This window comes from Primulina tabacum, chromosome 1 (genome assembly GCF_025594145.1).
Source record: "Primulina tabacum isolate GXHZ01 chromosome 1, ASM2559414v2, whole genome shotgun sequence".
In the NCBI taxonomy this organism is placed as follows: Eukaryota; Viridiplantae; Streptophyta; class Magnoliopsida; order Lamiales; family Gesneriaceae; genus Primulina; species Primulina tabacum.
The window spans coordinates 34,805,666-34,833,478 of NC_134550.1; the positions used below are offsets into that span (position 1 = coordinate 34,805,666).

At 35.0% G+C, this 27,813-nt stretch overlaps 1 protein-coding gene across 1 annotated transcript; it reads left to right on the forward strand.

Annotated features, from left to right (window-relative positions):
* The first annotated feature begins 15,517 nt into the window (after positions 1–15,517).
* On the forward strand, positions 15,518–26,294 carry LOC142543910 (uncharacterized). The gene is made up of 20 exons (XM_075651163.1): positions 15,518–16,019; positions 16,789–16,921; positions 19,176–19,312; positions 19,405–19,450; positions 19,964–20,176; positions 20,324–20,824; positions 20,910–21,044; positions 21,134–21,349; positions 21,425–21,514; positions 21,597–21,844; positions 21,941–22,029; positions 22,625–22,665; positions 22,953–22,983; positions 23,068–23,190; positions 23,287–23,501; positions 23,591–23,686; positions 23,770–23,882; positions 24,248–24,383; positions 24,459–24,563; positions 24,690–26,294. Exons 1-20 carry the CDS (start codon positions 15,745–15,747, stop codon positions 24,888–24,890), a joined length of 3,144 nt encoding a protein of 1,047 aa, XP_075507278.1. The 5' UTR covers positions 15,518–15,744; the 3' UTR covers positions 24,891–26,294.
* Positions 26,295–27,813: the final 1,519 nt, after the last annotated feature.

Consider the following 27,813-nt stretch of genomic DNA (forward strand, 5'->3'; position numbering starts at 1 on the left):
CTTGACCCCATGCATCAATCCCGAGCCCTTCAAAGTCCCATGACAGCAACCTCGTCCCTACTTGTTTCTATTTCTTGTGTAGCTTTTTCGGGTGTTCTAGGACCCTTTAAACTTGTGTAAAACATGACCCTAACACATCCTAATCATGGCAGCCCCTTAGCTACAAGAAATTCATGGTTTTTGAGATCAAAATACATGTTTTAAAACCACATAATATGCATGTGCGAAAATATTAAGATATGTGGTTGTTTTCATAGAAAAACATGATCAAATAAATACTATGGTGTAATAGATGTTTGAAGGAAAGAAATATTGCGTGATTTTGCGTATTAAACACACGAAAATGAAGCGACGATGCGAAGAACGGCGACGTACACCTTGGCCGAATATCCCCTGGACTTACAAAGCTTTTCCCTTGATTTTGCTAGTGTGTGCCGTGTGTTTGAGTGCAAGGGAGAGTTTTGATTTGTGTAAAAGAGGTGGGCGTAGGATGATAATGAATTGGGGTGGGGTTTTGTACGTATTTTATAGTTAATAAATCAATAATTAAGCTTAGGTCCATTAAAAAGTTAATTAGGCCCAATTAAGCTCATTAGTGATTAATAAAAATATTAGAAATAATTTTGCTTAAAAATGTTTGTGAATTTATTAGCCGGTTTGTCACAAAGTTTGTATTTTTGTTGAAAATCCAACACCGATAAAAATTACGTCCCGGCATATAAAATCACCTCAAAAACCCCTTATTTTCAAAAATAAGAAAAAGCATCACTCATATTTTAAATAATTAAAAACAATTAACCAATTAAAATATTTTCTATTTTTCAGCCATCGGTCTCCGTTCCTCGATCGCAACTCGAATACCCTTTAAAAATACATTTTAATGCAACCATGTAGAAAAATATGTTTTAAACATGCAGAATGCACAACATAATTAATTATGCAATTAAAATATTTAATTAAAATAACAAAGAATTTAATAATTGTATGCATGTGGTTTGCGTGGACCTTCGAATTTACGGGGCGTTACAATCTCCCCCCTTTAAATTGAATTTCGTCCTCGAAATTCGCTTATCCTTAATAACCCAAAGTTTAGATTCAGTTCTAGTATCCCAAAAATCCACGCTTCCGCTGTGCTACTCTTATAAAACTTAAGCTCTAGAATGTCTTTACGTCTCCTTGATCCCAATTAAATTCTCCTTCTAAATCCTTATTTTCAAATCGCAACTTAAAACGACCCATAACGACTTAGTGCTATGCTATTATGTAATGACCCGAAAATCAGACTACGTATAAGCCATGCATAATTATTACTATTTAAATTTAAAAATGATTTATATATATATATATATATGAAGGGTCTAATTCATTTTGATATTTGACAAGTCATAACTATTTATTTTAAATGCAAAAATTTAGTTTTATCTTTTCAGTTAAATACGCGAGGACGGACCGGAGTTTGAAGATTAAAGATAAGATTAATAATAAGAAAGACATTCTTAAATTTAATTTAAGTCAAGGAATAATTTAATTTAAAGAAATAGAATGTTTTAGAATTTATTTAATTAATTAGAGCTAAGTTGGTAAATAAATTCTTTTAGGTTCAATATTTAATTAAAGCTTAAATTAAAATATGTAAACAAGAGAGAATGAATTAATCTAATAATGAAGTATTCAAGAAATTAAACATAGTATTTAAATGCTTAAAGTTAAATCCATGCAATGCCATGCAAGAGGTCATTATAAATTAAGGTGTAAATTCATTAAAATGTAGAATGTGTATTTAAAACCTTAAGCAATTAATATACAAGATGTAAACAATAAAACACCATGCAAATAAGTAATAATTTTGGGTCCAACATTTAAAATATTCAAAGGTGGATAACTCTCCATTCCAACAATTCCTAATTACAATTCATGGGGTATTCATTTCTCATTTTAATTATCTAATGGGTAGTAAATTTAAATGCAATAACATACCTCATTTCTACTCAACCTATTAGACAACAAAACTGTGTAAATGCAGTAGGAAATAAGGAACAAACCAGCGGCAATAAGGGGATTAAGAAACAATTCAAAACCCTTCACCTCCTTCACTTGTAACTCTCATTTTAATGTATATTATGGACCCTTTAACACCATTATTAACATTCCTCTTCCTTACCTACATGTCCTACATTCATATGCTCAAAAAATCAGTAGGAAACATCTGAGAAAAATCGTGAATTAGCAGCAAGGAGGAGAGGGTAGGAACAACAACACTAGAGGAGGAAAAACAATTCATATCCATTCAACTTCTTGACTTGTAACCTCCAACTAAATGCACTTCAAGACTCCTTTATCACCCCTTGTAACCTTCATACTCATTACCTGGCAGCCCTACATCCATAATTTCGAAATTTACAGAAGAGAACAGCAGCTAAAAATCGAGAATAACAGCACAAGAACAAGAAGGAATTCTCAACTCCGACTCCGTCGCTCGTATTCGTCGTATTGTTTTGTTTTCGTGTCAAAACAATTTCCAGGCATGTATATGTTGTTTCTTTGCTCTTCAATCAAGTCCTATAAATATTTTTAAACATTATATGTTACAGATTCATGAGGCAAAACGAAATTATGGCAGCAACATTTCGAAAAATCTGCACAGGTCCTCGGAATTGGCTTATGTTTTTGTTTGAGATGTTTCTTGTGATTTCAGGAGCTGTTTCGGTTCCAGGCTCCCAAGGCTGATTATAGGCATGATTTAGAGTATTTTAGGAGGTTTTTGGTTCATGTGTTTCAGTCCATACACTCAAGAACGAAAGAATGACAGCAACTTTCCCTTAGGTGCAATAATGAGTCACAGTTTTGGTCATTTGGGTGGTTAAGGTGTGTGTTCTAATCTTGGCTGTCCTAGGGACTGTAGCCATGGTTATAACCCTCACTTACCATGTCTAGGACGTGACCAAGGTGTCCTTTCAAGGTTTGGTTCATGGTTCCCTCAAAATTTTTAAACAACAACACAAGTGCATATTTCGGTCTTTCCATTTCCTGTGTGAGTGTGTTTCGGTTTTTGGGGTGTGGTTTGGTTTGTGGTTGGCTTCTAGCCCTTAGCCATGGTCCAAGCCATGCCTTAGGATGTTGGTAAGAGTCTTTGGGTGGTGGTTCAAGCCTTTGGTCATTAAATTTTAGAATTTCCCCTCAAATACACAAGCTGCTCCTGCTGTAATTTGACAGCAACTTGCTGTTCGGTTCATGAGGTTGGTTTGAGTTTTTGGCTGGCTTTTAGCCCATGGCCTTGGACTGGACAGTACCTCAATGAGTTAGGAAAGTCATGTTTTTGGCCGTTCATGATTTGGTCGAGTTTAGAGGTCGTACGAGAATTTACGGTGAAAAGTGCCAAAAGACTCTCGAAAGAGTGTTTTATGTTTTTGGATTCCTTTCACCTATTTTCGTGTTTTACAGTTATTATGCTTATTTTTCAGTATGTTTGGGGTATTTTTAATCATGGTTAAACGTCGGTTTAATGTTGGTTCGGGTTGGTACGAATCCATGGTTAAAAAGCAAGTTGTTGGTCCGAATCGTCTAGTTTTTGGTTCTATTGTTAAAATTTTGTCAAGTTAAGATTTATCGCATGTGTCACATATTAGTAGCATGTCGCAGCAAGCCTGGGAACGATCCAACTCATCCGGTAAAATTAAGGTTATAATTATATTACGTGCATAAAAATATAAAATGTTTATTTTTGAGATATATACTATATGTCTTGTGGCCACCTTATGCTTATGGGTTTGGAAGTCGGTAGGCGCAACCGAGGACCTCTCCACCCGGTGACTTACGACCGGTTTATGATTATGTATGGGTACGGACATCCAGTCCAAGGGCTGTGATTGATCTCTACCGCCCAGTATACTGTGGTTTAGTCTGATCAGGCGCTTACGTTATGTTATGGGCCACTTGCTTAGAAACATTATCTCTACCAGAAAATTATGATATGTTATGATAGAGCTCTATTGAGCAAAGCTTTTACGTATGATTTTCAGATATGCACGTAGTTATAATTATTCATGATGCTATTTTCACCATACGCTTTACGATACTTTATTTTTACGTTGCATGCGATTTTATGATATATTTACTTGTTATTCACGATATATACATGTTGAGTCTTTAGACTCACTAGACTTGATTGTTGTAGGTATTGATGAGGTCGGGACCGCGGACGGAGACCAGTGAGCGATCTTGGGACAGCAGTAGTAATCCCGAGGACCTCATGATTTAATTTATGCACCTTTTATTATTCAAACTCAGTTTTAATACGTTGGATTATTTTTAAGTTGATGTTTACGTTTAATTATTTTTAAATTGTTGGTTGAAAACAATATTTGCTTCCGCTGTTATTTTAAAATTAAGATTATTTACATGTTTACTTTAATTAAATGGGACAAGATAATTATTTATTTAGAAAATTTTTAATAATTCCGCAAAATTACGAATACGAAATACGGGCATATGATCTTGTAAATGGTTGTACTACTACTGCTCTCGAGAAGCTCATGAAGTCACGTCTTCGGTCTGTAAGTTTTACATTTACGCATTTTATTTAAAGCATGAATTATTTTCACAGCATGTTTTCATGAAATGTTTTTGCGTTCAGATTTTAATTGTTCAGTGTTTATTTAAATTAAAAATATAAATTATGGAATTATGCATGTTGGGTACGTTTGGAATTGGACATGTCTAAGAATTCGAATATTGGGCTTTAGGAGATGTTGAAAATGATTTGACTATATTAATTTTTAGGTCAATAGTGTTGATGTCCTCCTTATGGGTCATAAGTTAATCATGAAAATTATGAATGTTTTTGGGACTTGTAGAAATTATAAGAAATTATTGATGGTTCTTGGTTGCTAGTCGAGTAAATTTTTGAGGATTTCATATAAGCAATAGCGATTCGAATACTACGACAATCTTTAGGATTATAAATGTACAATTTGAGGATTTTAAGTATCTATGGAAATGTAAGATTAATTATGAGAATTTATTTAGGATAGATGCTCGACCTAGTTAGATTTAAGGATGGATTTGCATGAATTGAGAATTTTAGGGACCTAATTGTAATAACTAATAATTTGAGGACCTAAGTGGGAAAAAAATTCTAAGGGACTATTTTCGAATTTACCAAATTTTGGGGATTAAATTTTGAGTTCGAGAATCTAAAAGTTTAATGAGGTAAAGATGGAAAATTTTATGGGGACAATGATGCAGATTTCGAAGAGTTGTGGGACCAAAATGTAAATTGGGAGAACTGTAAGGGTCAGGTTGCAATTTTAAAAATTTTAAGGATTAAATGCGAACTTTTGAGGAACACTTGAGATTTTAAGTATTTATAGAAATGTAAGACGTGTTATGGGAATTAATTTTGGGTTTAATAAACTTAAGACTATTGAACCTTATGATACGGGAAATCTATAAAATGAAATTGGAAATACTGAGTACTCATGGGTAATTGTGGAATTTTCGAGATTTAGAAAAAAAAAATTGGACGATATTCGAGGAAAGTAAGAATTATTTTTACAATTTTAAGAAATTTGAGAACTTATCTAGTAGTAAGTGAGAATTGAACGGTTTAAATGGTAGGAATTTTCGGTTATTTAGGCTCGAAGGAAATATAAAATATTTAGATATTTGGATTATAATGTTATAATGAATGGTAACCAAGGACATTGTAGGATGAATCAATCTAAGGCATGAAAATTTAAGCGTTAGTGAAATCATGTTGTGGCAAATTAAGGATTTAAAGTGATGCCGATTTAAGGTAAAATTTGATCGGTTAGTTAAGTTATAAGGATAAACATTGAGTTGGAAATTTTTTTTGGGAATTTAAGTTTGATGTGTCGTAAGTTTTAACCAGGATCTTAACAGTTAGAATTATACCTTTGGGGGAATTTGATTTTTCTAGAAAGTTGAGTATGATGGATGGTTAGGTTACTCGATAGACGCATGTAAGAATTGAATTAGACACCTTATCTTGAGGAATTTTGAAAGTCATTAAGAAATTTGGGACTAAGCGGATATGTGGGCTGGAGTTATACTATCTAATATTATTTGGGTTGCATAAGCTTGAATTTCAAGATTTATAAGATAGGTGTTCATACATAAGTTTTGGGTGAAAAAAAAAAAAAGAATTAGAGGCGTTCAACATAGAGTACCAATGAACTAACATTAAGATTTTAATTGAGTAAGAAATCCGAAATCTTGATATGGGAATTTTAGAACTCTATGGGTGATATGAGCGAAGTTGAATTATTAGAGTAAGTTTATCGCTAACATGAGATAACTTATTAAGTTTTATACACTAGACTTAATTAAGCATTGATGATACTTAAGAATGCGACATTTGTTTCAATGAGAAAGTCCAGAGTCTTAGGCCTCAACTATATTGTATTTGGAAAGAAAATGGTTTAAGCATAAAATTGAGACTTGAAGGGCTTTGAAATATTGGTAGAAGGTCGATGTTGTGTAATTGGGTTTTATGGATTAACGTTATTTGAGGTTTAAGATTTGCAACAATTTTATATTTGGGGTATACTCGTAAATAGTTAAGTTATATAAGTTTGGGCTGTAAGATAAAGATTCGATTCAAGGATCTTAGACTAATTTTGTTATGAAGCTGAGATAAGATTTAACTTTTAAGTGTATCACCGAGGATAGAAGTTGATCAGTAACCTTTGGCGCTAAGAGTCTTTAAGTTGAACTGCGTAAATGCTAATGTAATAGGTCGTTGAACATTACGGGTATAGTATAAGGAAGGTAAGACATGATAAGTTCGAACCACCAATTCTAATATTGGGAACGATGAGAAAAGTCAGAATTCGAGGTCATAGTAAAGTAAAGCTAAGTTACCATAAGTCGTTTTAAGTTGCGATTCGCAAATGAGATTTTTGGTAGGCAATCTAATTAGGATTGAAGAAACGTAAGGACAGCCTATGACTTAATTTTTATCAGAGTAGCGCAGCGGTAGCGTGGTTGTTGGGATAATAGAATTAAGAATCTAAACTTTTGGATTATCGAGGATTAGCGAATTTCGGGGACGAAATTCAATTTAAGGGGGGAAGATTGTAACGACCCGAAAATCAGACTACGTATAAGCCATGCATAATTATTACTATTTAAATTTAAAAATGATTTATATATATATATATATATATGAAGGGTCTAATTCATTTTGATATTTGACAAGTCATAACTATTTATTTTAAATGCAAAAGTTTAGTTTTATCTTTTCAGTTAAATACGCGAGGACGGACCGGAGTTTGAAGATTAAAGATAAGATTAATAATAAGAAAGACATTCCTAAATTTAATTTAAGTCAAGGAATAATTTAATTTAAAGAAATAGAATGTTTTAGAATTTATTTAATTAATTAGAGCTAAGTTGGTAAATAAATTCTTTTAGGTTCAATATTTAATTAAAGCTTAAATTAAAATATGTAAACAAGAGAGAATGAATTAATCTAAGTATGAAGTATTCAAGAAATTAAACATAGTATTTAAATGCTTAAAGTTAAATCCATGCAATGCCATGCAAGAGGTCATTATAAATTAAGGTGTAAATTCATTAAAATGTAGAATGGGTATTTAAAACCTTAAGCAATTAACATACAAGATGTAAACAATAAAACACCATGCAAATAAGTAATAATTTTGGGTCCAACATTTAAAATATTCAAAGGTGGATAACTCTCTATTCCAACAATTCCTAATTACAATTCATGGGGTATTCATTTCTCATTTTAATTATCTAATGGGTAGTAAATTTAAATGCAATAACATACCTCATTTCTACTCAACCTATTAGACAACAAAACCGTGTAAATGCAGTAGGAAATAAGGAACAAACCAACGGCAATAAGGGGATTAAGAAACAATTCAAAACCCTTCACCTCCTTCACTTGTAACTCTCATTTTAATGTATATTATGGACCCTTTAACACCATTATTAACATTCATATTCCTTACCTACATGTCCTACATTCATATGCTCAAAAAATCAGTAGGAAACATCTCAGAAAAATCGTGAATTAGCAGCAAGGAGGAGAGGGTAGGAACAACAACACTAGAGGAGGAAAAACAATTCATATCCATTCAACTTCTTGACTTGTAACCTCCAACTAAATGCACTTTAAGACTCCTTTATCACCCCTTGTAACCTTCATACTCATTACCTGGCAGCCCTTCATCCATAATTTCGAAATTTACAGAAGAGAACAGCAGCTAAAAATCGAGAATAACAGCACAAGAACAAGAAGGAATTCTCAACTCCGACTCCGTCGCTCGTATTCGTCGTATTGGTTTGTTTTCGTGTCAAAACAATTTCCAGGCATGTATATGTTGTTTCTTTGCTCTTCAATCAAGTCCTATAAATATTTTTAAACATTATATGTTAAAGATTCATGAGGCAAAACGAAATTATGGCAGCAACATTTTCGAAAAATCTGCACAGGTCCTCGGAATTGGCTTATGTTTTTGTTTGAGATGTTTCTTGTGATTTCAGGAGCTGTTTCGGTTCCAGGCTCCCAAGGCTGATTATAGGCATGATTTAGAGTATGTTAGGAGGTTTTTGGTTCATGTGTTTCAGTCCATACACTCAAGAACGAAAGAATGACAGCAACTTTCCCTTAGGTGCAATAATGAGTCACGGTTTTGTCCATTTGGGTGGTTAAGGTGTGTGTTCTAATCTTGGCTGTCCTAGGGACTGTAGCCATGGTTATAACCCTCACTTACCATGTCTAGGACGTGACCAAGGTGTCCTTTCAAGGTTTGGTTCATGGTTCCCTCAAAATTTTTAAACAACAACACAAGTGCATATTTCGGTCTTTCCATTTCCTGTGTGAGTGTGTTTCGGTTTTTGGGGTGTGGTTTGGTTTGTGGTTGGCTTCTAGCCCTTAGCCATGGTCCAAGCCATGCCTTAGGATGTTGGTAAGAGTCTTTGGGTGGTGGTTCAAGCCTTTGGTCATTAAATTTCAGAATTTCCCCTCAAATACACAAGCTGCTCCTGCTGTAATTTGACAGCAACTTGTTGTTCGGTTCATGAGGTTGGTTTGAGTTCTTGGCTGGCTTTTAGCCCATGGCCTTGGACTGGACAGTACCTCAATGAGTTAGGAAAGTCATGTTTTTGGCCGTTCATGATTTGGTCGAGTTTAGAGGTCGTACGAGAATTTACGGTGAAAAGTGCCAAAAGACTCTCGAAAGAGTGTTTTATGTTTTTGGATTCCTTTCACCTATTTTCGTGTTTTACAGTTATTATGCTTATTTTTCAGTATGTTTGGGGTATTTTTAATCATGGTTAAACGTCGGTTTAATGTTGGTTCGGGTTGGTACGAATCCATTGTTAAAAAGCAAGTTGTTGGTCCGAATCGTCTAGTTTTTGGTTCTATTGTTAAAATTTTGTCAAGTTAAGATTTATTGCATGTGTCACATATTAGTAGCATGTCGCAGCAAGCCTGGGAACGATCCAACTCATCCGGTAAAATTAAGGTTATAATTATATTACATGCATAAAAATATAAAATGTTTATTTTTGAGATATATGTTATATGTTTTGTGGCCACCTTATGATTATGGGTTTGGAAGTCGGTAGGCGCAACCGAGGACCTCTCCACCCGGTGACTTACGACCGGTTTATGATTATGTATGGGTACGGACATCCAGTCCAAGATCTGTGATTGATCTCTACCGCCAAGTATACTGTGGTTTAGTCTGATCAGGCGCTTACGTTATGTTATGGGCCACTTGCTTAGAAACATTATCTCTACCAGAAAATTATGATATGTTATGACAGAGCTCTATTGAGCAAAGCTTTTACGTATGATTTTCAGATATGCACATAGTTATAATTATTCATGATGCTATTTTCACCATACGCTTTACGATACTTTATTTTTACGTTGCATGCGATTTTATGATATATTTACTTGTTATTCACGATATATACATGTTGAGTCTTTAGACTCACTAGACTTGATTGTTGTAGGTATTGATGAGGTCGGGACCGCGGACGGAGACCAGTGAGCGATCTTGGGACAGCAGTAGTAATCCCGAGGACCTCATGATTTAATTTATGCACCTTTTATTATTCAAACTCAGTTTTAATACGTTGGATTATTTTTAAGTTGATGTTTACGTTTAATTATTTTTAAATTGTTGGTTGAAAACAATATTTGCTTCCGCTGTTATTTTAAAATTAAGATTATTTACATGTTTACTTTAATTAAATGGGACAAGATAATTTTTTATTTAGAAAATTTTTAATAATTCCGCAAAAATACGAATACGAAATACGGGCCTTTACATATTATAACCTCGAATTTCAACTTTTCTTACAATTCTCAATATTAAAAGATGGATAACCATACTTATCGTATATTACCTTCCTTATTTTATACCCAAAATATTCATCAACTTATCATATTTCAACCTTAAAATCCCAAATGCATCTGCTAACGCTTAGATTTTCAAGCCTAATATCGATTCATTCTTAAAAACCCTTGATTAACATTCATTATCCCACTATAACCAAGATATCCCAAGGTTCCAAATATCCTTAAAAGTCTAAATTATCGAAAACTCTTATCAATTAACCCATTCAATTTTTACTTATTGTTACACCAGTTCCCAAATTCATTAACAATTGCAAAATTAATTCTTAGTTTCCTCAAAAATTATCTAATTGATCCTTAATTTCGAAAATCCTACGATTAACCCATAAGTTTTTGGCATTCTTATTCCCTTCTATAGGTTTCCCATAACATAAATTTCGAAAATTTAAACTTACTTACCCAAAAATCAATTCTCATAAGCAGTCTTACCTTTCATCAAACTTAAAATCCCAGTTTATACCTTTTCTTACTTCCAAAGATAATCGCAGTCCTCGAATAATTATTATTTATGTCTAATTCATAAGAATTTATTCAACTAGCAACCACGAGTCATCAGTATTTTCTTAAAAAAATCTACGTGTCCCAAAAGCATTCATAATATTCACGATTAACTTATGGCCCAAAAAGTAGAACGTCAATACTAAAACCCAAAAATAAACATAGTCCAATTCCACCACAAAGCCAACATGCGTTGAAATCAAATTATTTCTTATTTCATATCGTATCACGTATAAAAATCCTAAAGCATATAAATCATATATTATCATAAAGCTATTAAACATGTGACGTAAACATATAATTCATATAATTATGAAGGTAACATCATAACATCATATAAAGCATGTAAACTTACAGATTGAGGCTTGACGACTGAGCTTCTCGGCACTGATGGTGGCACAACCCTTTACAGAATCATTGCTCTGATACCAACTGAAACGTCTGCCTTTCGTTTACTTAACTTGTACTAGATTTTTTTTTTAAACCTTACATAGCATCGGCCAAACCATACATATTTGTTTAAAATATTTTTGACATCATTTAAAAATAAACAACCAACTTACATTTGAAAATCAAAGGAAATAACATAAAATCATCCAACATTTTTCTAAACCTAAAAATAATATTTGAAAAGTATAGCCCATACTATAACCTCTCAAAAACCACTCATAAATAAATAAAAGTCATAAAAATATCTTTAACATAACTTAAAATCATAAATCATAACTAGTGCGAAAAACTAGCTTCGGTCTTCGGGTTATGTGCACCTTCAGTCCAGCAAAGTCAACCATCACGACCTCCATAATCATTATTATCATAATTACCCGCATCAATTACACCTAGTGAGTCTAAAGACTCAACACCCCATAACTTTGATAACAACATAATACATATACAGATCACATACAACAGTGAAAAATACTTGTACTTAAAATATCGTTTTCATGAAGATGCATAAACTTTAAACATAACTATTTTTGTAAACATTTTCATGATGCATGAACTTTAAATAAAAACATTTTCTTAATGATGCATCAACTTTAAACATAAACATTTTCATAAGATTTTCATAAATATTTTCGTAAACCATTTCATATCATCATCGACGTATTCATATGAACATGCATGACATAAACCTCAACATTTTCTTTTTTCTCATTTCATAACATAAATCTTTTCATCATGATCATAAACATTTTTTTCCTTTTTATTGAATTTAGATCGTTAATTGTGACTTTCTTCAATCCTCAAAAGTCGATGGATCCATCTACATGAAACCACAGTACTGGGCGGCGGGGACATCAGCAACATAAGATCGTCAACTGAGCCTTGGCCTATCCTCAATCATATCCTCATATCCTCATTTGTCGATTGATTCATCTACATGAAACCACAGTACTGGGCGGCGGAGACATCAGTGACATAAGATCGTCAATTGAGCCTTGGCCTATCCTCATTTGTCACAATTACTTAAATTTCATCAACGTTTCATATTTTATCACTTTATAAAATCATGCAAAAATATCCTTTTCTTTTGAAACCAAGAATGCAACATGTATTTTAAATGTCAACCTTAAATCATAAAAATCCAAGGACATTTAAAAATCATAATTTAATCATGTAACATTTCATAAACATTTGAATTAATCATAACAACATAAAAATGGCATTCAGGTCACTGTCATGACCTTTACTAATTTTTAAGTATAAAAAGACCGTTTTACCCATGGACGTGACATTTTACGATTTTTACTTTTTCTTGATTTCATTGACTCTAACATGTCCTAAATAATTATTTAAGCTTACGTGAATTTTCCCATATTTTTATTTGGTACGAATCAATGACTTTTAAATTAATCTTTAAATATAACATATTAATATGTTTTAATCCCGAATTAAACCAAACCTTGGTATAAAATTCTCAAATTAAAAACTTAGACTTTTAATAATTATTTGAGCTTAAAAATAATTTTCCATAATTTTATAAAGCTGAAAACTAGGCGTTTCAATTAATTCGTTAATTAGCATTTCGTGCGGCAATTAAATTCCGGATATATCCAAAACTCATTATTTTGATCCCAAATTTTAAACATAGCATTTTTATTATTTATTTTACCCTTCCAAGTCATGAGCCACACCCGTGGACTCATGGATTAAATTTTAGCTTTATTATTTTCGATTTTGACACACTAACGAACCCACCGAACCATCTCCCAATTTACTCGAGCCACGCCCGAGCCACCTTTAGCCAAAACTAGCCAAACCACCTAGGGACCCTACTAACCAAGCTCAGCCCGAAAAACCAGCCCTGGCCCGCTCAAAAACTCGCTGGAAACTGCCTTCAGAACCTGCGCTTGGATGAGACTCACGCATATAACTCCTAGTGACTCTAGGATTCTTCCAGCCTTTAAGCACCGAGCCCACCTGACCCTAACCAACCCTGGACCACGGCAAGACCCTACCCCGACCAGCCTAAGCCCTGAACCCAAGCAGCGAGGCCCCTGAACCAAAGGACAGCCGCCTCGCGCCCAAGCATCCCTCGCTACTGCTGCTATATTTGTGGAGGTTCTTACCCAGGTGATCACCGAGCCCAGCCATTCCTAACCCTCACTGGACCATCCTAAGGCACCATTTAGACCACTTAGCCCAGCCCCATACTGAGCCACCCTCTGAAACCTCTCGGCCCCTATTGATCACGCGCGGGAAGAGTCCTTTCATGCAAGGACTCTTCTCCAGCCACCTAGCGCTAGTCCTAGCCCTCCGAGGACCCTTCCTAGGACCTAACCATGACCCCTTGGACCCAACCACCAGGCCTGGTCGAGCCACTTGACCCCATGCATCAATACCGAGCCCTTCAAAGTCCCATGACAGCAACCTTGTCCCTACTTGTTTCTTGTTCTTGTGTAGCTTTTTGGGTTGTTCTAGGACCCCTTAAACTTGTGTAAAACATAACCCTAACACATCCTAATCATTGCAGCCCCTTAGGTACAAGAAATTCATGGTTTTTGAGATCAAAATACATGTTTTAAAACCACATAATATGCATGTGCGAAAATATTAAGATATGTGGTTGTTTTCATAGAAAAACATGATCAAATAAATACTATGGTGTGATAGATGTTTGAAGGAAAGAAATATGGCGTGCCTTTGCGTATTAAACGAACGAAAACGAAGCGGCGATGCGAAGAACGACGACGTACACCTTGGCCGAATATCCCTTGGACTTACAAAGCTTTTCCCTTGATTTTTCTCTTGTGTGTGCCGTGTGTTTGAGTGCAAGGGAGAGTTTTGATTTGTGTAAAAGAGGTGGCATGGGCGTGGGATGATAATGAATTGGGGTTGGGTTTTGTGCATATTTTATAGTTAATAAATCAATAATTAAGCTTAGACCCATTAAGAAGTTAATTAGACCCAATTAATCTCATTAGTGATTAATTAAAATATTAGAAATAATTTTGCTTAAATAAGTTTGTGAATTTATTAGCCGTGTTGCCACAAAGTTCGTATTTTTGTTGAAAATTTAACACCGATAAAAATTACATCCCAGCGTATAAAATCACCTCAAAAACCCCTTATTTTCAAAAATAAGAAAAAACATCACCTATATTTTAAATAATTAAAAACAATTAACCAATAAAAACATTTTCTATTTTTCAGCCCTCGGTCTCCGTTCCTCGATCGCAACTCGAATACCCTTTAAAAATACATTTTTATACGACCATGTAGAAAAATATGTTTTAAACATGCAAAATACATAACATAATTAATTATGCAATTAATTTAATTCAAATACACAAAGAATTTAATAATTACATGCATGTGGTTTGCGTGGACCTTTGAATTTCCGGGGCGTTACAAAAAGTAAGTGCTGATTTATCGTAGTTAACCATCTGACCCGATGCCTTTTCATACATCTGAAGACATTTTCGAACTTGTATACAATCTTCTCGAAAGGCCATGAAGAAAACCAAACTGTCATATCCAAAGAAAAGAAGTGATATAACAAGACATGACCTCGCAAGCTTCACTCCCTTAAAAATATTATTGTTCTGCTTTAGTAAGAATCAGTTATAATCCTTGAGCACACATCACAAAAAGATAAAAGGTATAAAGGGGATAGAGGATCCCCCTTTGAGGTTTTAGGGTACCAATAGTGGATTTATTAATCCTTGACAAATAAGAAGCATAACTAACACAACTCGAAATAAAATCTACCCAAGATTCTGCAAAACCAATTTAATCATCAGAGCTTTTAGAAAATTCCATTCTATACAATCGTATGCTTTATTCATATCAAGTTTAAGAGCTGCAAATCCCGATTTATTTTTCTCATTATTCCGGATCAATGCATATGTTCAAAACCAACCACCACATTATCCACTGTCAAACGACCTGGTATGGAAACGCTCTGGTAAGGATCAATAATATATGGTAAGATAGGTCGAAGTCTTGGTAAGTGCACATGACACAATTTTATGACAAATATTGCATAAACTATGGGCTTATAATCTTTCAAAGTCATAGGATCATGACCGTCGGAATTAGTGTAATAAGTGTTGAGTAATTTGAGTTCCACTCCGTGAGATCTCCTCGTTCATTATTGTAGAGTTATGGAGGGGCTAAAACAGCCCGACGACAGCAAAGCAGCCCGGCCCTAAAATAGGACCCGAAACCCGTCCCCACAACATTCCCCCAGCGCCGCCGTCTGTCACTCCCTTGTACATAAAGCAAACAAAAATCCCTCGCCTTCCTCCTCCTAGGTTTCCGCATTTTCTATCTCCAGCCTCTTCTCATCCCTTTCACGAAGAGATAACGAAGTGATTGTGCAAATGGCGCAGTCGCTGGAACTTCTGCTTATTCAATTCTTGATGCCGGACAACGATGCGCGGCGCCAGGCGGAGGATCAGATTAAGCGGCTCTCCAAGGATCCGCAGGTGGTTCCAGCACTTGTCCACCACCTCCGCACTGCTAAGACCCCCAACGTCCGCCAGCTTGCTGCCGTTCTCCTCCGCAAGAAGATTACCGGGCATTGGAGCAAGCTCTCTACGCAGCTCCGCCAGGTGGTCAAGCAGTCACTAATTGAAAGCATCACCATGGAACATAGGTTTGTAAATTATACAGGTTGTTTTTTTGAACTATTCTTTCCATTGTTTTGTTGAAGATAATTATGCTGGTCACACTTCAATTAGGCGCGTGTTTGTTGTGACACAGAATTCTTTATTTTTAATGATTGTAAGATGATAGGCATGTTTTTGGCAGAGTGCTAAATTGGAATTGATTTGTATGATTTTTCTTTATAATATTTGTTCAAAGTCCTGGGTTTTGATCTGTCAAGACACACTGGACGTGCTTTGTACTCTGAACTGTGCATATTTTTGCTGAAGTATGAACCATTTTTATTTGTCTTTTCGAAAATGATGTAACATACTTTTCTCTTATGTTTTTTCTGGTCATAATCGGCGAGACATTGTTATTTCTGTACCACATTCTTCCTGAGTCCTGAGGTGGACCCTGTTTGATTTTTTTTGCCAATAAGGTTTGTTCCCCCTTTTGATTTTGATAGGCATGAAAAGGTTGGTTTTTTATCCTAGCATGTTGCCCTCAGCAGAGTCCCCTTTAATTTTTGGTGTAGCTAGTGAACAATAAAATCCTCATTCAGTTATTTGATACCCTTTTTGTTCATATTTGCATATCCAAATTTACATAACACATTGAGAGGATAATCATGCTAAATTCCTTCCTCTGTCAAATTTAGAGGGATTTGAGGTCTTCCACTAATCAAATTGTGCTTCCCGTTACTATTTATTTGTTGTATTGAACATCATTTGCAGATTCTGATGATCAGATGATTGTTTGTGTCTATGGTTTTGCAGTGCACCAGTGAGGCGAGCTAGTGCAAACGTAGTGAGTATCATAGCCAAGTATGCAGTCCCATCTGGAGAATGGCCAGATTTGTTGCCATTTCTATTCCAATGCAGTCAGAGCGCTCAGGAAGAGCACAGAGAAGTATGTTTTCACTCTCCATTCCTTCTTCATATTTTCTTAATTTTTTTTGTACTACTATCAGCAATTTGCATAAACTTTAAGTGGTGACACAGTTGACTGTCCAAGAGTTTTGAGACTTGGGTATTAGAGCCACCTTTTCTAAGAAGTGTACTTTATCAGTTTAACTTGAAAGATGTTCCTAATATCCTATGGTGAATGCCCCTAGGAAGAGTTCGGCCTAACCCACTGTGCTACGTAGTAGTTCTAAACTGCTATGAAGTGTGACCCGTGTCCATGCACTAGCTCGTAGCTATTTTAGGCTCTAGATGCAAGAGAGACATCGGGCCACCCCTTCTTACCATCCATTGTGGTTGGTTTTTTCTGAACACTTGTACGTTGTGCTAGGGACATGTCTCAAGAAGAGAGCTTTAAGACTACAAAGGAGAGAGGGATCCAGGTGATCTAATATTGTTGAGTTGCCGAACAAATAGGAAATTAGATCCTTATTTCATCCTTTGCGGTATATGATATGATGATCAGTCACGAAATCACAAACTATCACAAGTTATTCATCTCAGTGGTGTTACCAGCGAATAAGGAGCCTCAGTAAATGAGCTGATATTATTGGAAATGAAATTGAGTGGTGTCTTCGGTTGGTAAAAGAGAACTAATTGATTGTTTAATCCATAAATATGATTAAGATACAGGGATTCCAGATATTTTACGTTTTGCTGAGACGTGGACCCTAAAATTTGTTATTCGCATATGTTACTGGGAGAAGTGGTCGTCTTTTCTAAAATGTTAAATCTTGTTTCCATGGAAGACTCTAACAAGAGTGTATTTTTTGTAGAGATTTACTGACTTTTTTGAATAATAGGCGTAGGTGTAATTGATAGATTTTTATTAATTTGTATAGAATTTCACAGAGATGTAAAAGATTTTCATAGACTCTTGTAGATTTACTTTGGTGGATTTTTTTACAGATATTTATAAATTTTTTCATAAATTTCAATGGAATTTGTACGTAAAAAGAAAAAATAAGTACATTAAAATATATTTAATTAATATAATTTTATAAAGTTTTTGTATGTTTATTCCATATAATTATCCTTATATATATATGTATGTATGTGTATGTGTGTGTGTGTGTTGATGTGTGTATCTTCGTAATCGTAAATTTTAAAAAGATATTAACGCTAAATTAATGCATAACATATATACGTATATATATAAATATATATGTATATAAATAATATATAATATCTGTTCAATAAGTGAAAAAATTATTAAATTTAATTATTAAAAATAATTTATCATTACTTTCGATTTTTGGAGGATAAAATTTTATTAAAAATTTATGATTTTCCTATATATAGCACCTAATAGAATTTCAAAATTAAAAGTTATAAAATAAAGTGAATAATATTTAATATATTTTAAAAAACAAGTTCTTTTTATGAATTATATCATAAAATATTTTAATTTTCTTTTGAAAAAAATTTGTAGCAATGGTTGTTTTTTTACCATTTTTGTGACACGATTGTTCAACTATTTAAAAATTAAACGATTTTTTACCATTTTTGTGACACGATTGTTCAACTATTTAAAAATTAAACGATGTTGTAGCTTTTTGGGCTATAATTTAATATTATAATTAATAATATAAATTATATATTAAAATAACAAAATCAAATCCAATTTTCCAATTGCCAAAGTTCAGAAAACTTAAAATTTATTACTTTTTAAATCTTTTTTTCATTTTAAATTGCAGAAGTTAGTTAATCAATAATTTAGAAAATAAGTCTACCTAAATCTGCTAAAAACGAAAAAAATTGAAGATGAAAGAAAGATTTATATATTGAAACATGATTTGAAGGGGGAAGAGAGACGTGTAGAAACATGACCTCATTGAAAATTTGAATATCTCTAGACTTGTATAAATATTTTAAAATTAAAGGTTGAATATCACATGAATTTTTAAAACTCCACGAAACTGTATTTTGGATACCACTAGATGTATATCGAGTTTATAAAAATCTATAACAAATACCTTGACTTTTAAACTCCAAAAAAATCTTTAAAAGTCATTAATTCTCCCACAATGAATACGCCACTCCTAAGTGAAAGAGGGACTATCTCTTTTGTATATGGGCTTAATCTTTCCAATTCGAGTTTTTCTATATGTGCCTGTGTGTGTGTATGTATATATATATTCAATAGATGGACATGCTTGTTGAGTATAAAAGGCTAAATAATGGCTTTTTCATGATTCAAGGTGGCGTTGATACTTTTCAGCTCCTTGACAGAAACAATTGGGAATTCGTTTCGACCGTACTTTACAGATTTACAGGCTCTGCTACTAAAATGCCTACAAGATGAGACCAGCAATCGTGTTAGAGTTGCTGCTCTCAAGTAAAGATTTGCTTGAATAATTGTTTGATGGTTGTACTTTTGTCTAGATACATGAGCGTCATGATTAAACATGGTGCATTTTGTTGTATCAGGGCCGTTGGTTCTTTTATGGAGTTCACTCATGATGAGAATGAAGTGGTGAGTGATTTTATTCTCTACATCTACCTCTTACAGATTCACTCTTATAGTATAATTAAATTCTAGATGTAGCACATTACTGCATTTTAAAATTCTCTTGCAAATGATGGTTATGTTTAAGTGATGATCTCAACTTAGTCTTGCCATAATCGTGATTTCTTAGCCTCCTGAAAATGAAAATGGATCATCTGCATTATTAAGCTGAGTTGATAGGCTGGTCTGTCCTTTCTAACAAACCCCTTCATTGTAGCATTCTATGACAGATTCACTCTTATAGTATAATTAAATTCTAGATGTAACACATTACTGCATTTTAAAATTCTCTTGCGAATGATGGTTATGTTTCAGTGATGATCTCAACTTAGTCTTGCCATAATCGTGATTTCTTACCCTCCTGAAAATGAAAATGGATCATCTGCATTATTAAGCTGAGTTGATAGGCTGGTCTGTCCTTTCTAACGTACCCCTTCATTGTAGCATTCTATGACTAATGCTCCTACGGCCTACCTGCAGGTCAAGTTTCGAGAGTTTATTCCCAGCATTTTGAATGTGTCAAGGCAATGCCTTGCTTCTGGTGAAGAGGATATTGCTGTACTTGCTTTTGAGATTTTTGACGAGCTAATCGAGTCTCCAGCTCCTTTTCTTGGAGATTCTATCAAAGCTATTGTTCAATTTTCTCTTGAAGTTTGTGCAAGTTCTAATCTGGAATCCAACACTCGCCATCAGGTTAGCAGTGTGAACTGCCATATTTTTTTCCTAATTTCTCAGAATTCCACTCTTTTGTGGTAATTTTGAATTATAAAAAATGAATTGGTTATTTTTCTGATCCATGCTTTAATTACATTTTGTTTTTCTCCTTTTCCCTCATGTTAGGCTATTCAAATAATTTCATGGCTTGCAAAATATAAGTCCAATTCCCTAAAAAAGTACAAGCTGGTTGGACCAATCCTGCAAATTATGTGTCCGTTACTTGCAGAATCCACTAACGAAGAAGATGATGATCTAGCACCAGACCGAGCTGCTGCGGAAGTTATTGATACCATGGCTATAAATCTTCCAAAGCAAGTATTTTCACCTGTTTTTGAGTTTGCTTCTTTAAGCAGTCAGAATGCCAATCCAAAGTTTAGGGAAGCTTCGGTTACCGCTTTAGGCGTTGTATCAGAAGGTTGTTTAGAGTTGATGAAAACCAAATTGGAGCCTGTACTTCATGTTATTTTGGGAGCACTTAGGGATCCCGAGCAAATGGTACGAGGGGCTGCATCCTTTGCGCTTGGTCAATTTGCTGAGCATCTGCAGCCTGAGATAGTATCGCATTATGCAACCGTTCTTCCTTCTATATTGAATGCCCTAGAGGATGCATCTGATGAAGTAAAGGTGACCATTTGATGCCACCTGTATTACACCTATATTACATTGTATATTTGCCTAACCTGGCAACTTTTTACTTTTTATTTGTCAGGAGAAGTCATATTATGCATTGGCAGCATTTTGTGAGAACATGGGTGATGAAATTCTTCCTTTTCTGGATCCTTTGATGGGAAAATTACTTGCTGCACTCCAAAGTAGTCCTCGTAATTTGCAGGAGACTTGCATGGTAATATTTCAAGGCTTTTTCATGAGTAATATTGTGCTTCAAATTAATTTGGTATTCTCAATTTTAAAATCCTTTGTATGTTATTGTAGTCCGCAATTGGTTCAGTTGCAACTGCTGCAGAACAAGCTTTTGTTCCATATGCTGAAAGGGTTCTTGAGTTGATGAAAATTTTCATGGTGCTTGCAAATGATGAGGACCTCCGATCGCGAGCAAGGGCTACTGAGTTAGTTGGAATAGTTGCAATGTCTGTTGGGAAGGCTAGGATGGAACCAATATTGCCCCCCTTCATTGAAGCTGCTATATCGGTATGTACTTTTTTGCTTCACAATGTGCAGAAATGATCATTTTTGAGACATTTGATTTAGGGTTTAGTAGTCCAGGGTTTTGGGTTAGAGTTCAGTGAGCTTCGGGAGTACACCCATGGGTTTTTCAGCAATGTGGCTGAACTCTTAGGTGATTCATTTGCTCAGGTATTCCATCTTGTATTAATCTTACTGTTATGTGCTTATAATAAACATGACATAAAAAAATCCTATATGCCTATTTGTACAGTACCTTCCTCATGTAGTTCCTCTGGCATTTTCCTCCTGCAACCTTGATGATGGCTCTGCTGTGGATGTTGATGATTCTGACGAGGATGAAAATGTCAGCGGATTTGGCGGTGTATCATCTGATGACGAAGCACATGATGAACCGAGAGTTCGTAATATCAGTGTGAGAACTGGTGTTTTGGATGAAAAAGCAGCCGCTACTCAAGCTCTTGGCTTATTTGCTCTGCATACAAAGATTTTCTACGTGCCGTATCCTTGATTATGTATTTTATAAAGATGCGAACTTTTCCAGATTAAATATTGAAACATGTTTATGATATCTGGATACCTTAATTTGGATTTAAGGTACATAGAGGAGACCCTGAAGATTTTGGTTAGACACTCTACTTATTTTCATGAGGATGTTCGGCTTCAGGCGATAACCTCATTGAAATGTGAGTCACAATGCCTGAGATGTACGTCTGTTATCATCTGGCTTGTTACACTTCAGTGATTGGATCTAAACATTCTCGTGCTTGGCACATTTATCCGAAGACAATTCCCGACAAGCTTATTTTATGTAATTGTTGACATCCTAAAGAATTCACATGTGTGTGTTGCCTAGTATTTCGAGGCTCAAAACCAAATCTTACCTTGTGCATCTACTGTGAAAAATAATACTGCTTTCAGATATTTATGTTGTATATAAATTAACATTAAAATACCAAAATTAAATGCATATTTGTTGAGATGCCCAGTTTTCTTTTAGACTGCAAGAAGAATATATGCCTGCTGGCTTTGATGGCTTTCTCTGGATTGCGGTAGACAGTTGGGATAGATTGTGGTTCTCCGTTTATTTGTTCATTGGCTTGTCTGAACTCGAAATGCATTGTTGCATTTTAGATATGTTGCTGACCTAATCCTCTTGGGATTATATTTAGCTGTCAACTTAGTTTCTATACTGGTGCTCTGTTGTGATACTTTTTATCTGTCCATTATCTACTTATATTGGATCTCAGGTCTTACTTTTGGATTTAATTATGATGGCAGATATTTTGACAGTCATTCAAGCAGTATCCCAGAATCATAATGTAAGTGTAGAATGACCGCTCCTTTAATAAATTTCAGCTCATTATCTATGTGTGGAATTGACTTGTTTATGGTGAAAGAGCTCTGTGCGTTCTGGTTCCAATTGTGAGTAGCTTGTGATTTACCATCTGATAAAACTATTGCTTATTTGCTTACTATTTCTTATTCCTGTACATTTTTTTGAATTCGTCGAAATATCTTTTATATTTTATGTTTAGTGGTTCCTTTATTTGTTGTCGATTTATTTTGGGCAAATATTTATCATGATGAATTATGTTTTTTTTTGCAGGAAGGAATCACTAAGACAAAAGAGGTTCTTGGTGAGAGTCTCATAACCGTTGCAACTTCAGGATTTTTGTATGCTAATCTCATCTATATGTTGTCCATGGTTTCTTGGTGGACAGATACTATAATGGACATCTATGTGAAAGCAATGACGGAAGATGATGACAAGGAAGTTGTTGCTCAAGCCTGTATGTGCATTGCCGACATCATTAATGATTTTGGGTACTTGGCTGTCGAGCCTTGTAAGTTGTGAAACTTGATTGTCTGTTATGTCTTGTTGAACGTTTGGTCATAAAAAATTAATATGCTTCCTTCCTTTTTCTATGTTCCAAATAAAGACATGCCTTCACTTGTTGAAGCTACTTTGGTATTACTCCGTGAGGAATCTACATGTCAGCAGATTGAATCGGACGGTGAGATTGAGGAGGACGCTGAACATGACGAAGTGCTCATGGATGCAGTTTCTGACCTCCTCCCTGCCTTTGCAAAGGCAATGGGTGCTCAATTTTCTCCAATTTTTTCGCAGCTGTTTGAACCTTTGATGAAGTTTGCGGTTAGTTGTCAGCATTTGTAAATCATGTAACTCCGATTACTTCTTTTTTATTGTTGTATTCTTTATGGCTTTGTTAATTACTATTACAGAAAGCATCACGCTCACCACAAGATAGGACTATGGTTGTTGCCAGCCTTGCAGAAGTTGCGCAGCATATGGGTGCTCCAATTTCTAGCTATGTTGATGTAAATTTTATTAGTTAAATCACAAACAACTTTAATTTCTTTTTGAGGGAAATCAATTTATGGAGACCATTACTATCTTTTAGGTTGTGATGCATCTTGTACTCAAAGAACTAGGATCAGCTGATGCGACAAATCGGAGAAATTCAGCATTTTGTGTGGGCGAGCTGTGCAAAAATGGTGGTGACTCTGCCTTGAAGTATCCTTCTACATGCTGGAGTCTCTTTCAGTAATAAATTACTGTCACCATATATGCATACACATCGCAGTATTGGAACTGTTGACTCTCTCAGAAAACAGTTACCAAGAATATAACGTAACATGTCTGTTAAAACTTTACAGTGTGGTTGTGGATTAAATTTTCAAAACCTTCCTCCACAGTGATTTATTCTCTCATATTTATGCTACCTTTTTCCCAGTCCATCAGTGATTAATATTGGATTTGTACCGTTCATTAAGTTCACGTTCAACGCAACCGTCTCTTTTCCTTCTGACCTTTTGCTGTGTCTGTGTGTGAGATAGAATATCTTTTTGCTATCTTTGTCCTCCTTACATGCACAAAAGATATTACGCTGATGTTTTAAGTTGCCTTCACCCCCTGTTTGGAGAGTCCGAGCCAGATAATGCGGTGAGGGACAATGCTGCGGGTGCAGTGGCAAGGATGATAATGTCTCACCCCGAGTCGATTCCACTCAACCAGGTTGGTTTTTCCCCTCTTCAATTTTGATTTCCTATTTTTATAATGTGTCCTATATTGACTCATTTGGTGTGTCAGGTCCTTCCTGTTTTCTTGCAAGTGCTTCCATTGAAAGAGGATCGTGAAGAATCTCTGACTGTCTATGGCTGTATCTGCAATCTAGTTATATCATCTAATACTCAGGTATTAAAATCATTTTGGGCCAATTCTGTTCATACCTTGTATTTATTTTACAATCAATTATTTTTATGCTGTACCATATATGTCCATCTCCAACTCTCAGGGATATTTGTTTTTCTTCATTCGTAGATACTGTCTTTCGTTCCACAGCTAGTTAATTTATTTGCTGAAGTTGCTGTCTCTCCGGATGAAACTCCGGAAGTTAAGGTTTACATAGGCAGGGCGTTCTCTCACCTTATATCCATTTATGGTCATCAAATGCAACCTCTCTTGGGCAATCTTTCACCGACCCAGGCTAATGCTCTAGCAGCAATTGCACCTAAGAGCTGATATTGAAACAACACGTCTGGTGTATTTTTACTGCTCTTAGAGAGAGCTACAATCTTGGACCAATGTTTTTATTTGTCAATTCTTGGAAAGAGATTCAAATTCCGATATACTCCCAGTGAGGTATGAAACTAACTAATTGGAAAAAAAGTATATTTGAATTACATTATGTGGAAATACGCAAACTGGTTTATGTGCTGTGTGTGCGTGTATTGTTATTGATCTGTTATTTTAACAGGGTTCAGCATCAAACTAGTCTGGGTTTGGCTAGCGTTTGCTGAGAATACCAACACATTATAACAAAGCTTTAGCCTCATGATAATTTTAAATTCCCGTTTTCCCCAATGATGAGAATCTGTGTCTTTAACAGTTGCACTGTAATTAATTATCATGGTTGTTTATATGACAAATTGTTGTTGGCAACTATAATTGCTCTTGGGATAAAAAAGTATTGGTTGGGATACTAAATAGTTTTAAATGACTTGAGTCGACCGCTACTAATAGCTAAAGGTTTGGATTAAGCGAATTGCTCTTATAGAGTCAAGATGATGTATTGAATGAGTCGAAACGCTATTAAATGAGTCGAACCGCTACTAATAGCTAAAGATTTGGATTAAGCGAATCGCTCTTATAGAGTCGAGATAATGTATTAAATTTCTGTGTGTAGCTAGTTGGTGCAATTATTGAGTTCCAGTTATTGCCTCTGGCAACCTAACAGTCGAAATGTGGTGGATTGTTTGGTCTACAGTTAATAAAATTTATTTGTTTTCCACTATTGCCAGTAGTTATGGCTTCGATGACCTGATAAATGATCGATAGTAGGATTACAGTTCTCGACAAATTACAAAGTTTGCTCAACTGTAAAGGTCTTGACGTTACTAGTTGCATGCACAATCTTGTTCCACATTTGCCCTCTGTATTAATCTGCCTTTCTCTCGCGTCTCCTCGTACTTATTTTCGCATGAAGGGGGATTTCAATTGTTATTAGGAGTTGATCCTAGCATTGATCCCTCCTAGCATTGATCCCAACTGACTAAAACCCGATTATGTGAAATTCGTTCAACGCTTAATTCTATCATATTTTGCAGGTTTCGCTATTCCCTTCGCAGTTTCCGGTTTTCCAGTTTGGCGATGTTGCGTTTTCTCAAATTTTGGTGTGTATTCTGCGTCCAATTCTTGATTTTTTTCCTGATTTAAGTTATGCTCATTTTGGTTTTTCCGAAAGTGGTTCCAAAATAGCTAAAGAAATCGTGATTTTACCAAATACGTGTGTTTATTAATGCAGAATGAGGTGTGCCTATTTTTTTGTTTTGTTTTGTTTTTTGGCTTGTGATAATATTGTATTGAGCCTTACACTTGATGGACATAAGAAATCCATTTATACATTAGTCCATTAATTGTGCCAAAGAGGTTGTAGACGTCCTCTTCCATTCCTATTGTTACATTTTATACCATTGTTATATTTGTCCAGTTCTCACCATCTATATTATGTTAGGATGTGTTTGGATTCAAGTATTTGTGTAACGCCCGAAAATCAGTTAACGTAGACCGCATGCATGGAAATTATTAAATTTCTAAAATATTTTAATTAAATGTTTTGGATGCGTGAATCATACATTTTGAGTAAATAAATGATTAATTGTATAATTTGTTTGATTTCATGGTCTAAAGATTTTCAGATGAATATTGTTTGTTGGCCGGAACGGAGGACATGAGACGATTGAGGTGTTAACGATTTAAAAGCTAAATTTTTATTTTTAGTTAAGAGATATTTATTTTAAGTATTTTAAGAATTATTCCGTTTTTAAGGTCAAGTTTAAATTAATTAGTGGGAGTAAGGGATTTTATGTTTTTTATAAAGGATTTTTTTTGAAATAGATATTTTTAAATCTTTTAATTTGAGACATAATGATTTATTAATCTTAATGTGTCTAATTAATTATTTAAAACTTAGGGTTAATAAGGTCCATTAATTAAGTGATTAAGAAGTCTTTATGTTTTTTTATATCACGCACACACCCCCACGAAACACACATACAATCACGTAAAAGCCAAGGTGAAGAGGAGACACGGCCGAGACTTGGAGCTCTTGGGGCAAGGAAGTTTTGAATTTTTTTATCCTTCGTTCTTCGTTTTTCTTCTTCGTTCTTCCTTCCAACAATGATCACTGATCTCCCTTGCATTCCAAGGTGGGTTTTTGGTGAGGTTTTGACAAGAAAAATGGTAGAAAAAAATAGAAATCGTCTTCCATTCGTCACCGAGTTTCACCGTTTCGGTATTCATATTTTGAGCGTTTTAAATGCGAAAGCATTTTTCTAAACTTTCTTTTTGCACTATTCAAATCATATTATGTGTGTTTAATCATGTTTGCATGAAAAATATGAAATCCTCCTTTTGTTTTCGTTTTTATAGCATAACATGAACAAAACTTGAGTTTTGTGTTTCTAAATTCATGGTTATGTTGCTCAAAGAGGCTGCCATGGTAGGGCTATGGAAGTGACAATTTTCCACACGTTTAATGGTCCATAGGTGCATGTTTAAGGGTTGGACATGATAGGGTGTCACGATGAACAGAAAATAGGGTTTTTATGGGATTAGGGTTTCGAACTTGGCTTCCTAGGAGGGCACGGCTCTTAGCTGCTGTAGGGACATGTTCAAGGGTCCTAAGAGATGCTAGTCAAGGTCCTAGATGGATCAAGGGGCTGCTGGTATAAGTGTAGGCTCGAGTCAAGAGCTTAGGGACGCACAGGTCTTGTAAATGATGGGTTGAGGGTTGTGGCATGCTAGCTGTTGTAGGCTCATTCGAGTGGGGTCCCTAGGGGTGGTCTAGGTCATAAGATGGTCTGCTAGGGCCTGGTTGGGTCGGCCATGGGCTAGGTCGAAGGAATCAACGGTTTGTGCAAGCTAGAGTTTTCGAAAGTGAACA